At 36.1% G+C, this 12,787-nt stretch overlaps 1 protein-coding gene across 1 annotated transcript in view; it reads left to right on the top strand.

Moving 5' to 3' along the window:
• The window catches only part of LOC122728376 (death associated protein), a 67,366-nt gene that overhangs the window by 5,821 nt on the left and 48,758 nt on the right, over positions 1-12,787 (top strand). Inside the window, exon 2 of the mRNA XM_043966934.1 lies at positions 7,470-7,566. Coding sequence (XP_043822869.1) covers positions 7,470-7,566 — 97 coding nt within the window. The remainder of the gene's footprint in view (positions 1-7,469; positions 7,567-12,787) is intronic.

Genomic DNA, 12,787 nt, shown 5'->3' with positions numbered 1-12,787 from the left:
AAGGCCAAGGTCCATTTGCTTAGTACTGAGAAAGGATTGCACATAGTTTGATATATTTAGCTATTTGAAATCAAGCTTTGTATCTATTGTAATCCCCTTGGGATATATGTCAAAAAATAACATTTATGGGTATCATTTGATTCAAAATGAAATATAAATGTCTCCCATAATAAGAATTTTACTTTAAGAAAACCAAAAAGTATCATGATTCTAGCCCATTTCCTACCTTCCTTATAAATTAATATATGTAATAAATTCTCTTAATCTACTGGTTTGAGAAAACTGGATCACTTCTCTGGATAAAAGAAGTCCCCCTTAACTTTTTTTTAACTGTCTTATCTAGAAGTTGGACAGAAATCAGGAAAATGCATTTTCATATATGATTAACTATGTGTATTATACATAGTATATATTGTATTGCATTTGACTAAAATCAAGTATCTCTTCATTAGGCAGAAAAACCATTTTAAAAAATTCCAATTACATATGAAGATAGTTTTCATCATTCTTTTTTTTTGGGGGGGGAGGCAATTGGGTTTAAGTGACTTGCCCATGGTCACACAGCTAGTAAGTATTAAGTGTCTGAAGCCGGATTTGAACTCAGGTCTTCCTGAATCCAGGGCCAGTGCTTTATCCACTGCGCCACCTAGCTGCCTCCGTCATTCATTTTTATAAGATTTTGAGTTCCACATTTTTCTGTCTCCCTCCATTTCCCCCCTCCCCAAGACAGCAAGCAATCTGATATAGATTATATACATACAGTCTTGTTAAGCAAATTTCCACATTAGTCATGTTATGAGAGAAGAATCAGAACAAAAGGAAACCACAATAAAGAAGAAATAAAAAGCAATAATGACAAAAGTGAAAATAGTATGCTTCAATCTGGATTCAAACTTCATAGTTCTTTTTTTTTTTTTTTTTTTGGTAAGGCATTTGGGTTTAAGTGACTTGCCCAGGGTCACACAGCTAGTAAGTGTTAAGTGTCTGAGGCTGGATTTGAACTCAGGTCCTCCTGACTCCAAGGCAGGTGCTTTATCCACTTCACCACCTAGCTGCCCCCATAGTTCTTTTTCTGGATATGGAGGGTATTTTCCATCACAAGTCTTTTGGAATTGTCTTGGATCATTGTATTGCTGAGAAGAGCCCAAGTCTATCACAGTTGATTATCACACAGTGTTGCTGTTACTGTGTACAGTGTTCTCTTGGTTCTGCTTCCTTCACTCGGCATCAGTTCATGTAAGTCTTCACACAGGTTTTTCTGAAATCTGCCTGCTCATAATTTTTCTTTCTTTTCTTTTCTTTTCTTTTTTTTTTTTTGCAGGGCAGTGAGGGTTAAGTGACTTGCCCAGAGGCACACAGCTAGTAAGTGTTAAGTGTCTGAGGCCAGATTTGAACTCAGGTCCTCCTGAATCCAAGGCCAGTGCTTTATTCACTGGGCCACCTAACTGCCCCATCATAATTTCTTACAGCATAATAGCATCCCATTATATTCACATACCACAACTTGTTCAACCATTCCCCGATTGATGGGCATCCCCTCAATTTCCAGTTCTTTGCCACCATAAGAAGAGCAGCTATAAATATTTTTGTATATGTGGGTCCTTTTCTCTTTGGGATTCTCGTTGGGATATAGACCTAGTAGTGGTATTGCTGGGTCAAAGGGTTACACAGTTTTATAGCCTTTTGGGCATATTTCCAAATTGCTCTCCAGAATGGTTGGATCAATTTACAACTCCACCAACAATGCATTAGTGTTCTAGTTTTCCCACATCTTCCCCAACATTTATTGTTTTCCTTTTTTGTCATATTAGCCAATCTGATAGGTGTGAGGTGGTGCCACAGAGTCATTTTAATTTGCATTTCTCTCATCAGTAGTGATTGAGAACATTTTTTCATATGGCTGTAGTTAGCTTTAATTTCTTCATCTTAAAACTGCCTATCCATATCCTTTGACCATTTCTCAATTGGGGAATGACTTGTATTCTTATAAATTTGATTCAGTTCTCTATATATTTGAGAAAATGGGGCCCTTATCAAAAACATTGGCTGTAAAGATTGTTTCCCAGCTATCTGCTTTCCTTCTAATCTTGTTTGCATTGGTTTTGTTTATGCAAAACCTTTTCAATTTAATGTAATCAAAATGATCCATTTTGTATTTCATAATGTTTTCTATCTCATATTTGGTCATAAATTCTTCCCCTCTTCATAGATCTGACAGGTAAACTAGTCATTCCTCTTCTAATTTGTGTATTGTGTCAACCTTTATGTCCAAATCATGTACCTATTTTGACTTTACTTTGGTATATGGTGTATTGGTCTATGTCTCGTTTCTGTCATACTACTTTCCAGTTTTCCCAGCAGTTTTTGTCAAATAGTGAGATCTCTTTTTTTTTTCTTTTTGTTTTTTTTTTGGTGAGGCAATTGGGCTTAAGTGACTTGCCCAGGGTCACACAGCTAGTAAGTGTCAAGTGTCTGAGGCCAGATTTGAACTCAGGTCCTCCTGAATCCAGGGCCAGTGCTTTATCTACTGTGCCACCTAGCTGCCCTCAAATAGTGAATTCTTATCCCAGAAGCTGGAGTCTTTGGATTTATCAGACAGTAGATTACTATATTTATTTACTACTGTGTTTTGTGTGCCTAACCTATTCTACTGATCTACCACTCTCTTTCTTAGTACCAAATAGTTTTGATGGTTGCTGCTTTATAATATAATTTTAGATCATAGTATATAGTATGTGGTACAGCTAGGCCACCTTCCTTTGCATTTTTTTCCACTCGTTCCCTTGATTTTCCTGACCTTTTAGGACCCATTTTTAGACTGTATTGCATTGTCATAGGATCTTCATAATGGATATGCTTTTTTCTAGGTCTTTTCACCCATGGTCTCTTTGATGGCATACCTAGTTTTTATTTCACTAGATTATAGAATCATGGTTTTAGGACTGGAAGAAATATTAGGCATCGTTTAGTCTTTTTACAGATGAGGAAACTGAGGCCCAGAGAGGTCATATAACTTGCCTAACTTTAGAAAGGTAGCAGGAGACAGGGCTGAGATTCAAACCAAGGTCATTGGACTTCAAATCAATTGCTGTTTTAATTCTACCATATTTTCCAAATCTTTGGACTCATCATCCTAATTTACTTTAATTATAGGCTGAAACTCAGTTTTATTTGGTCAGATAACAGTTTCTTAACATTTGAGAGATAATACAAGGAAAAGCTTAGCAAAATGAGCAGTATGTCTTGTTAAGATCTTTGTTCAGATTCACTTCTGCCTATGAATAACTGAGAAGTAACTGGGCCCAAGTGCTTTAACCTCTTGGCACCCCAGCAGTCCCTAACAAATAGAACAGCACCACTTGCCAAGCCTTTCTTTCTAAGATGTGAGATTAATGAGGCGCTTAGTAAAGCATTTTGAAATGCTTGGGAGAAAGGTGCTGTGTAAATAGAAAGTATTGTTATTTATGAATGATGGATGATGCCTCATAATGTGCTAGCAAATGTGCTGCAGTTTGCAGTCCTTTGTAAAAATAATCAAGTCTTAATGATTTGAGACCTCACTACTGCTATCTACTACTAAATATTTGCAGAGAAATGGGGTGAGACTGCTTGTTTTATGAGAGTTATTGCACATACAGATTAGCAAAGTGAGAATTAGTGAGGTTCTGTTTCATCTAACAGCAGTAATGGTGTTCTGCTGCAGAAAGAAGGACATAATTATGAGCTGTACTATTACTCATTCCTGCCAGTCTTTGTATGCTTGTGTCAGTGATGTGGATAGAATCTCATTGTTAAATACATTTGATTGGCCCAGTTCCCCTCCATTTCCCTTTGGAGCCAGAGCCATATGTTGCTAAAGTTACTCTAACTCTAATTTATGATAAGTTGGAGTGTTACTAATTTTGATTGTTTTTTTTTAATATATTTTGAACCTTGGTTGGAGTTAGGATAATTGAGGGTGGACAGAAGAATATTATAGTTATTAAGGTAAAAATTGGGAAAAGGCTACACTGCATTTTCCAGCAAAATTATAAGTTTAGTTTTAAAGTATTGTGATGCTTATTAATTAGATACTTGATAAGCTTTACAAAGAAAAAATTATTTTCTCTGTGGTTAAATTTCTATAGAAAATGTGCAGTGATCTGTGATATCTTCAGAATGGTTTTACCCTTCCACCAACCTGTCTGTGACAAGGTAAATGAGCCCAGGTTTTCATAAGCTTCAGAGGTCGGATTAAAACCCAGGTCTTCTTAACTCTAAGCCCAGCATTCTATCTACTATTCTGAGCAATGTATTATATTAGTACGAGGTAAATTTACTTAACTGAAATAGAAGTTAAAACATTAATTTTGTCTTGGTTACCAAAAAAGCCCCAACCCAACCCACATCCCACAATGTAAAAAAAATCCATATTAATTCTAATATATTAATCAATCACCTTTAAATATGATCACTTTGGAAAGAAAAAGTGAATATATTCTAAAACTAATTAATCCAATATGACCATATTTAAAATGTAATTATAGTGGAAGGTTAGTTTTTTTTAACATTTCTTTTGGGGCAGCTAGGTAGTGCAGTGGATAGAGTCCTGGATTCAGGAGGACCTGAATTCAAATCCAGTATCAGACACTTGACACTTATTAGCTGTGTGACCCTGGGGCAAATCAATTAACACCAATTGCCTCACAAAAAAGAAGAAAAAAGAAAACAAATTAAAATGCAATAGAACATAGATAAGGTTAACATGTTTTTTCTAAGTCAGCATGCAGTCAGCAGGAATCCTTATGTATGGTTTAGTGTCCCTGACTCCCTTTCTATTTAAATGTTGCCCGCTTAAGGAGGTATCTCATAGCTGTACCGTGTTTCCTAACAGCTACCCTGTATTATTTCCTTTAATGCCCCATTTTCCCAGAACCAATTAATAATGTTAGGAAGTGCCTATATTTGCCATTGCTGATATTGTTCCTATTATGTTTTCACAAATGAAATATATTCCAGAGGGAGCCTAAAGAATTAGGAATGCCTTTTGAACTTCATTATAAGAATACTACTGGGTATCCATTATAACTGTACAGATACAATTGTTCTAGAAAAAAATAAGCTACCCTAATTTGGGGGCAGTATTTTAAGTAAAATGTAATCTGCCTCACCTTCGGATCTTTATTGGTCTTATTGTCACTCTTTATAGGTGCATTAATCAGCAAGCTTAATGTGAAGCATTAATGTTAATTGTCTATAAACTTAGTTCATTGAGCTAGTAATGCTGGTTAGCTTTGGTGGGCCCACCAAATAGTTGTTTGGAGTTGTACAATGAGAGATAAAGAACATTATTTTTCACTTTAGATGACTTTATTTGTCAGCAGAGTTTAAATATTTTTACCCTTTTGCTTTGGGGGTTTGTAGTCATTGCAAACTTGGAAACCCTTTATATTTGTTGCTGTCATTAGATTTCAAATTCCACTTTATAATGGGAAAATAATATATTTTACAGAGAAATTGTTAATTGAAACATGCCCTTTACAGTTTTACCTATTGCCCAAATATTTACAGTTCCATCCACAAATGTTTTTTAAAGGCATGCTACATGCAAGGCATCATTAAATTGTAGGGCTGAGATAAATATGGCACAGGCCCTGCTTTCAAGAAGCTTACAACCTACTACCAAAATGGTTTTTCCAGAAAGAAAGGAAATATGGAAGGTAATGTTCTCCCATGCATGAAAAATAATGTTCTCACAATGAAGTATGTGGAGTATTCTTTTAATATTGTAGAGAATTACATTTTCATATCAATGAAAATTACCCTTCAGTCTGGCTGCAATCTGCCTTTCCAGCCTCATCTTATGTTTCTCCTTTTTGTGTGTTCTTTTAAAGACAATAGTATCCATCACTTGTTTGTTGATCTTATGGTATTATATAAATGCTAACTATATTATTTATTAAAGCAGCTAGGTGGCACAGTAGATAGAGTACCAGGCCTGAGGTCAGGAAGACTCATTTTCCTGAATTCGAATCCTGCCTCAGATACTTCCTAGCTGTGTGACCCTGGGCAAGTTACTTAACCCTGTTTGTTCAGTTTTCATTTGTAAAGTAAACCGGAGAAGGAAATGTCAAACTACTCCATTATTATCTTTGCTAAGAAACCCCCAAATGGGGTCACAAAGAGTTGGACACAACTGAAATGACTGAATAACAACAACAAAAATGGGATTTGACTTTCTGAAAACAGCTCAAGCGCAGCCTCCTCCATGAGGCCTTCTCTGACCCCTCTCGTTGTATGTACAGTGTCCTCAAGTTACCTTGCTTTTATTTTGTACATATAGAATGCAAAAAATCCTAGAGGGCATGGAATTCATGTAGGTACTTAATGTTTATTGAATTGAATAAAATTGAATTGTCCATCCATTAGGAAGCTTGTCATATAATCAGACAAGATGATCACACACGAAACAACCACTGAGTCAGGTGGGGAGTAGAAAAAATAATAATTTAGTGTAGTATGAGCCAAGGAGACCTCTAGGTAAAGGATCCCATAATATTTTCTTAGGTAACAGAGTTAAGACTTTTTTCTTACAGATGTTAATGGACAAGCTTTAGAGGAAGAACAACCATGTTAGATGTTAAGAAATTATTTCATTCAGTCAGTAAACATTAAATGCTTTTTATGTTCTGGATACTGTGCTAAGCCCAGGGATTCAAAGAAAGACAATTCTTTCAAGAGGCTCACATTCTAATGGGAGAGACAACTTGTAAAAAACTAAGTACATTCAAGATACATACAAAATATATGGAAGAATCTCAGAGGGGAAAGCACTATGATAGAAATTAACATTTTATAGAGTAGGTAATTAAGAGCCATACATAATAAACCCTTGATTGCTTAAAGAGTATGATGACAGTAGTGAAATTCTTGCCTGCAATAACTATCCTGTGTTCTTGCTGTTTCCAAATCCTAACCACCCAATAAGAATATGGCACAGTATGAGGAATAGTTGGGCAAGTCACATATCATCTCTTAGTTTCAGTTTCCCTATCAATCAGATAGGGATATTAATACTTGGACACTACAGTTTTGTACACTGCAGTTTTAAAATATAAAGAGGTATACAAAAGTGAGCTGTGGGGTATAGGAAGTACAAAATTGAAAGGGGATATTACTTTCCCTGAGCAGTTTCCAATATTTTCTGTTGATACTAAAAATGTTTGGTAAGAGGAGACCTTGGAAAAGAATACAGGCAAATTAAAGTGAAATGAATCAAAGTAGACTAAATGAAGAAAACAACGATTGAATACACTTCCATATTCTGCTTCCTTCTGGCCTTTAGTTAACGATTGTCACTGTTATTTAATCCACCTATATGTAGCCATTTGTCACTCGAAAGTTCACCAGGAACTTTTCTCATCATCAGACACTCCTCGGTTTTGTCTCTTTCCCGCATTAAATAGACTTTTTCTCTCTCTTCGTTTAAGTAAAAGCTGGTGGAATGAGAATTGTGCAGAAACACCCTCATAGTGGAGATGCCAAAGAAGAGAAAGATAAGGATGATCAAGAATGGGAAAGCACCAGGTGAGAATTTTTATGACTTGAAAGCATTTCGTAGATAGCTTCTATCTGGTTAAATATTAATACCAGTTCTCTTTCTTAACTCCAACACCATAGATAACACTGGCTATTTATGTAGACAAGGGACTTTCTACAGTGTATTTTTTCTTTTCTAATCAGTCACGAGTGAAATTTTTGTTCCCGGTAATTCAGAAGAGAAATAGCAGACATTCTCAATTATTCTTATAGATATCAATTTTCCTTTCACCCAACTAGTCCCCAGCCCTTCCATTTCACCAACCTTACCTCTCTCTGAGCTGTTCCTCAGTTTTAATCTCCAGAATACTTGAGTCACAGAAGAAAAGATTAAATAAGGGGCTGCAAAAAATACAGATAGCTCCTAAGTGATTCTAGTGGCTATGAAAACTGTTGTTGCTGACAACTTATGTGTTTTACTCAGTTTAGTTGTATTTTACAGAAAGCACAATTGAAAGAGAAGGAACTTGGGAACTACCTATTAAATTTGGAAGCATGACAGGTCTGCATATTTGTCTTAGTTTTAAACTGTGAGCTCATTAATGTGAAAGTATCATAAAGTCTTGTTTTATAGGAAAACATCCATTTCATGAGAATTCTGTGGCAGATATCAAGTTTCACAAAACTGTGCTTCAGAACATGAAGCCAGTGTCCACTTTGCTAAAATTTTCTTTAATGAGATAAACTCCAAACAGAATGGAAAAACTGAGTCTTCATAAAGAATCTTCTGTGATTAGTTACAATAAAATACTCTGCCAGTAAAAGATCTTGGTATGTTACTCAACCAACTGCATTTTGATGTCATTTTAAGTAGAATAAGTTACATGTCTTTTTTTTTAGTCTAATAGAGTCTGTGGGACTGAGATGATAATTTATTAGCTTGTTTAAAAAAAAAAACAAAGCAGCAACCCACTTATTTCTTCCTATTGATTTTTTATGAGAAATGCAAGATTTATGTAAGGTGGACAATTTAAATAAATACTCCAGTGGATGAAAGATTGCTAGGGAAGAATGGAATACCCCAGCTCTCTAGATTTTAGCATCTTAGTCATCTTGGAGATTTCTTCTCTCCAGAATGAAGTGCCTTGGAACAGAGCTGATGACAGGATTCTCTCAAAGCCAGGTTTTGATCTTTTATAACAATATCTATCTATTGGGTTGTCAGGCCCTTATTTCAGTGAATATGTTATCTCATCAATGTGGCTACTCATGACAGTGATTCAGATCACAGCCCATCCATGTCTTCTTATTCTTTATGACTTTTGTCTTTGTCTTTCCTTAAATCCTTCACAGAAAGGTGCACACAGTATTCTGGGGGTCTTTCTAGATCTCTTTTTTTCCCCCTAGATCTCTTAACACTATGCGGAGAACCAGGCTGTTCAGGAAACCATTGATCAGGGCTTTACTCTGATTAAATCCAGCAGCATGTTCAGAGTGAGCTTACAAACCATAGGATCTTAAATTGTAGAATAAGATGTCCTGACAAGTGGTTTTGAGGGACAGGGGGATGAATCACTTGAACCCCTTTTTATGATCTATTTTGGGAGAGCTTAAAATCCATTCCATGTGCCACTATCTTTTTTCATCTCTTATTGATTCCACCTGACATTGTACATATTGATCATTACAAACTTTTTTCATACTTCTCAAGTCTCAAATCCCACTTACCTCATTCTAACCTCTTGAATTTTTGCAGAAGGCCCTCCCTCTTCGAAGATAAAAGCCATCTATTGTAACCTCACTTATTGACCCTTATTTTCCTTCTCAGATATCTCTTGTAATCTTTATTCATTCTTTCCTTTTAGTTAAATCTTCAAATCTGTTCCCTCCTGTGTTCTCTAGAACTTTGCTCCTATCATAGCCTAGTTTGGGTTTTCTTTTCTTAAAAAAAAAAACAAAACCACCTTTAATCTCTCTATCCTTTGACTCTTTGCAAATGAAATATTTACAAAAACCTTTAACCCTGCTATCCTAAATCACAATCTAATTTATTTTCTTCCTTTTATTGCTAAATTTCTCCCCACCAAAAACTGTCTATACTCTCTCTTCTTCACTGTTAACTCAGGCATTAATCATCTATTTTATTAACTTCTGCCCCAAAGACTACAGTATCTATTTTCCCCCCAAGGTCTCCAGTTATCTTAACTCCAAGTCCACTTTTTAATAATAATTCCATAAAATTTTTATAAATCATTCTTTTATAATCATTCTTAAAGTCTTGTTTTTTGTTCTCCCTGTAGAATTCAGATCTTACTAAATAGAATGATGATTTCTTTGTCATGGACCCCCTGGGCAGTCTGGTGAAGCCTATTCTTCTTAGAAGAATGATTTAAGTGCAAAGGATTACAAAGGAAATGCATTGTATTGAAATTTTGTTGTTTAGTTATTTTCAGTTATGTCTGAGTCTTCATGACTCCATTTGGGCTTTTCTTGGCAAAGATACCAAAGCCATTCTCCAGCGTATTTTATAGAGGAGAAAATTGAGGCAAACAGGGTTAAGTGACTTGCCCAGTGTCCCACAGCTAGTGTCAGAGGCTAGGTTTGAACTCATGAGCATGAACCTTCCTGATTCCAAACCCAGTGCTCTATCCACTGTGCCACCTAGCTGCAGAGGTTATATCGAAAGACAATTGTCAATTAAAAAAAAAAAAAAACAATTTCACTGATCCCAGGGTAAGAAACCCCTAAACAACAAAAAAATTATTTTAAACCTCTCAAATTCAAAGAATACTTTCCCCATGTATAATGTCTTCTTAAAAAGGCATGAAGCAAGGGGCAGCTAGATGGCGCAGTGGTTAAAGCACCGGTCCTGAATTCAGGGGTACCTGAGTTCAAATATGGCCTCAGACACTTAACACTTACTAGCTATGTGACCCTGGGCAAGTCACTTAACCCCCATTGCCTGCAAAAAACAAAAACAAAAACAAACAAACAAAAAAAGGCATGAAGCAGCCCTCCCCCTCCATAACCATAATAGGATGGCTTTTGGTTTTCTTACTGGCTGCAAATCATGGTGCTGGACTTGGTAAGGAATAGAGCTGGGATTTAAATGTCAATATTCTTCCACTGCAAAGGGTGTTAAATGTTAATTTTGATTAGAAAATAAACATCTATTTTCTACAGCTCCACAGACAATATTTGCAGTGCTTAGGCCCTGTCTATACCACCATCCCTCTGCTAGTCCCTGCACCCTCACCTGTAATTCCACTGCAGGAGTATGGTGGAGCAGTGCATTACCAACCAGTGACCAAGAGGGAGTATTGCCTTGAGGGTGAGTCTTTTAGGCTGACTCAGAGTTAGTGTTAGTAACCTTAGTGTTAGTAAAGCCATTGTTGGCTGTGCTGTTTGCCTTCTTTCCAGGGACTCCACCTAAACCATAAGGAATGCTTCTCCATTTCCAGCCCAAATCCACTCTGCTTGTCAGAGCTCTCCTGACTTCAGAAATGGTGAAGAATATCCACCTTTGCCCAGTTTTTTCAAAGGAAAAGGAACCACAAAATTATAATTCATGAGGATATAAGGAGTTAATAAATTTTAGAAATAGGAATGTGAGAAACCTCAAAGTACTGGTAGGTTATTTGGACCAACCTTTCACTCAGAAGTCTTCCCTCTGCTACTCAGAAACACTTGGTATACATTTCAGAGATCTCTGTGAAGTGGACATAACAAATGGTGATAAGAAAATGTCCTTTTCCTATCATCTGTTAGAGACATCTCAAAATATGGTCTTTGGTTTAGAAAAAAAATAGGACTACTTCTTTCCTGACCTCAGTCAAGAGGATATATTAAGTTTCATCTGAAAGTATTATGAAAATGTAAGAATCAACTGCCTTAAACATTGACGGTGCCATTTTGTATGTATGCTTTTCATTCTTTAAGCTCAGAAAGTCACACAGAAGTCATTCTCATGAGAATACAGAACAATTCTTTTTCCATTTCTTTGTAGGTTTGTTGTTGTTTTTTCCTTTAAAAGAAAAAAAACAAAACGAAACAAGTGTCTATATTTGAGGGTTTGATTGGCAATTGCAACCATTTACAGCTGCCCAGCACTGCAGCGCACTTATGAAGATGAACAGCTTTAATTACCACTGGGATTATGAATTCTAGAGAGTAGAATCAATCATTTTCAGAACCTTTTGTTATCACAGAAACTGTGTCATGGGTGGGCTTTCTGTTTAAATTTTATTTTAAAAGCTATTTAGATTAAGGGCACATAATCCTAGAATTCATACAATGCAAAGTTGACTGATGTTTGGAGTTAAAAGTTTAAAGGAACCATCAACATCTGCTTTTTTTTCTCATAGCAGAGTAAAGCTTTGCTAGACTTTTAACTCAGCAGTAGCAGCAGTGTGTTCTATTATTGGATACACTTCATGGTACTGTGAACTAGAATCTCGAAAAACTGAAGCGACATTTAGATGGAAGTTGGTACATAAACAGTGATTTTAGCAGTGCTTTTGGTTACAGTTTATTCTGAAAACAAAAAAATATATATATATAAAACCAAATACTAGTTTTAACGCAACTATGACAGTAAGAAATGACAGATCAGCTTGGTCTTCTTAGCCTGTATGCCCAGAGATTTCACCTTGAACCTGTAGACTGTGTTATTAGACATTTCATTAAATCATGCTATGGCGCAGTCTTAGCAGCACCATCAGGCTATAGCCATCATCATGTCTACCAGGGAACATGTTTACAGGCACTGAACCAAGAGCAACTGGCCTTTTAAAAATATATATATTATTTTTTTTCCCAATTATATGTAAAGAGAATTTTTGACATTCATTTTAATAAAATTTTTAGTTCCAATTTTCTCCATCCCTCCCTACACTTCCCCCCTCCCTAAGACAAATAAACAGTTTTATATAGGTTATATATGTGTAGTCATGTGCCATTGGTCTTTTAAAATGGAAATGTCCGGGGCAGCTAGATGGCGCAGTGGATAGAGCACTGGCCCTGGAGTCAGGAGTACCTGAGTTCAAACCCGGCCTCAGACACTTAACACTTACTAGCTGTGTGACCCTGGGCAAGTCACTTAACCCCAATTGCCTCACTAAAAGAAAAATAAAACACACAACAACAACAACAAAAATGGATATGTCCTCTTCATTTAGTAGTGTAAAGAATTAATTGTTATTTGAGATTTTTGTGACCCCACCTTTTGGCTAGAATTTAAAAAAAAAACCTCAGTGCAGGCACCGGCCTG

This window comes from Dromiciops gliroides, chromosome 1, assembly GCF_019393635.1.
Source record: "Dromiciops gliroides isolate mDroGli1 chromosome 1, mDroGli1.pri, whole genome shotgun sequence".
Lineage (NCBI taxonomy): Eukaryota > Metazoa > Chordata > Mammalia > Microbiotheria > Microbiotheriidae > Dromiciops > Dromiciops gliroides.
This window is presented reverse-complemented; position numbering and strand designations above follow the sequence as displayed.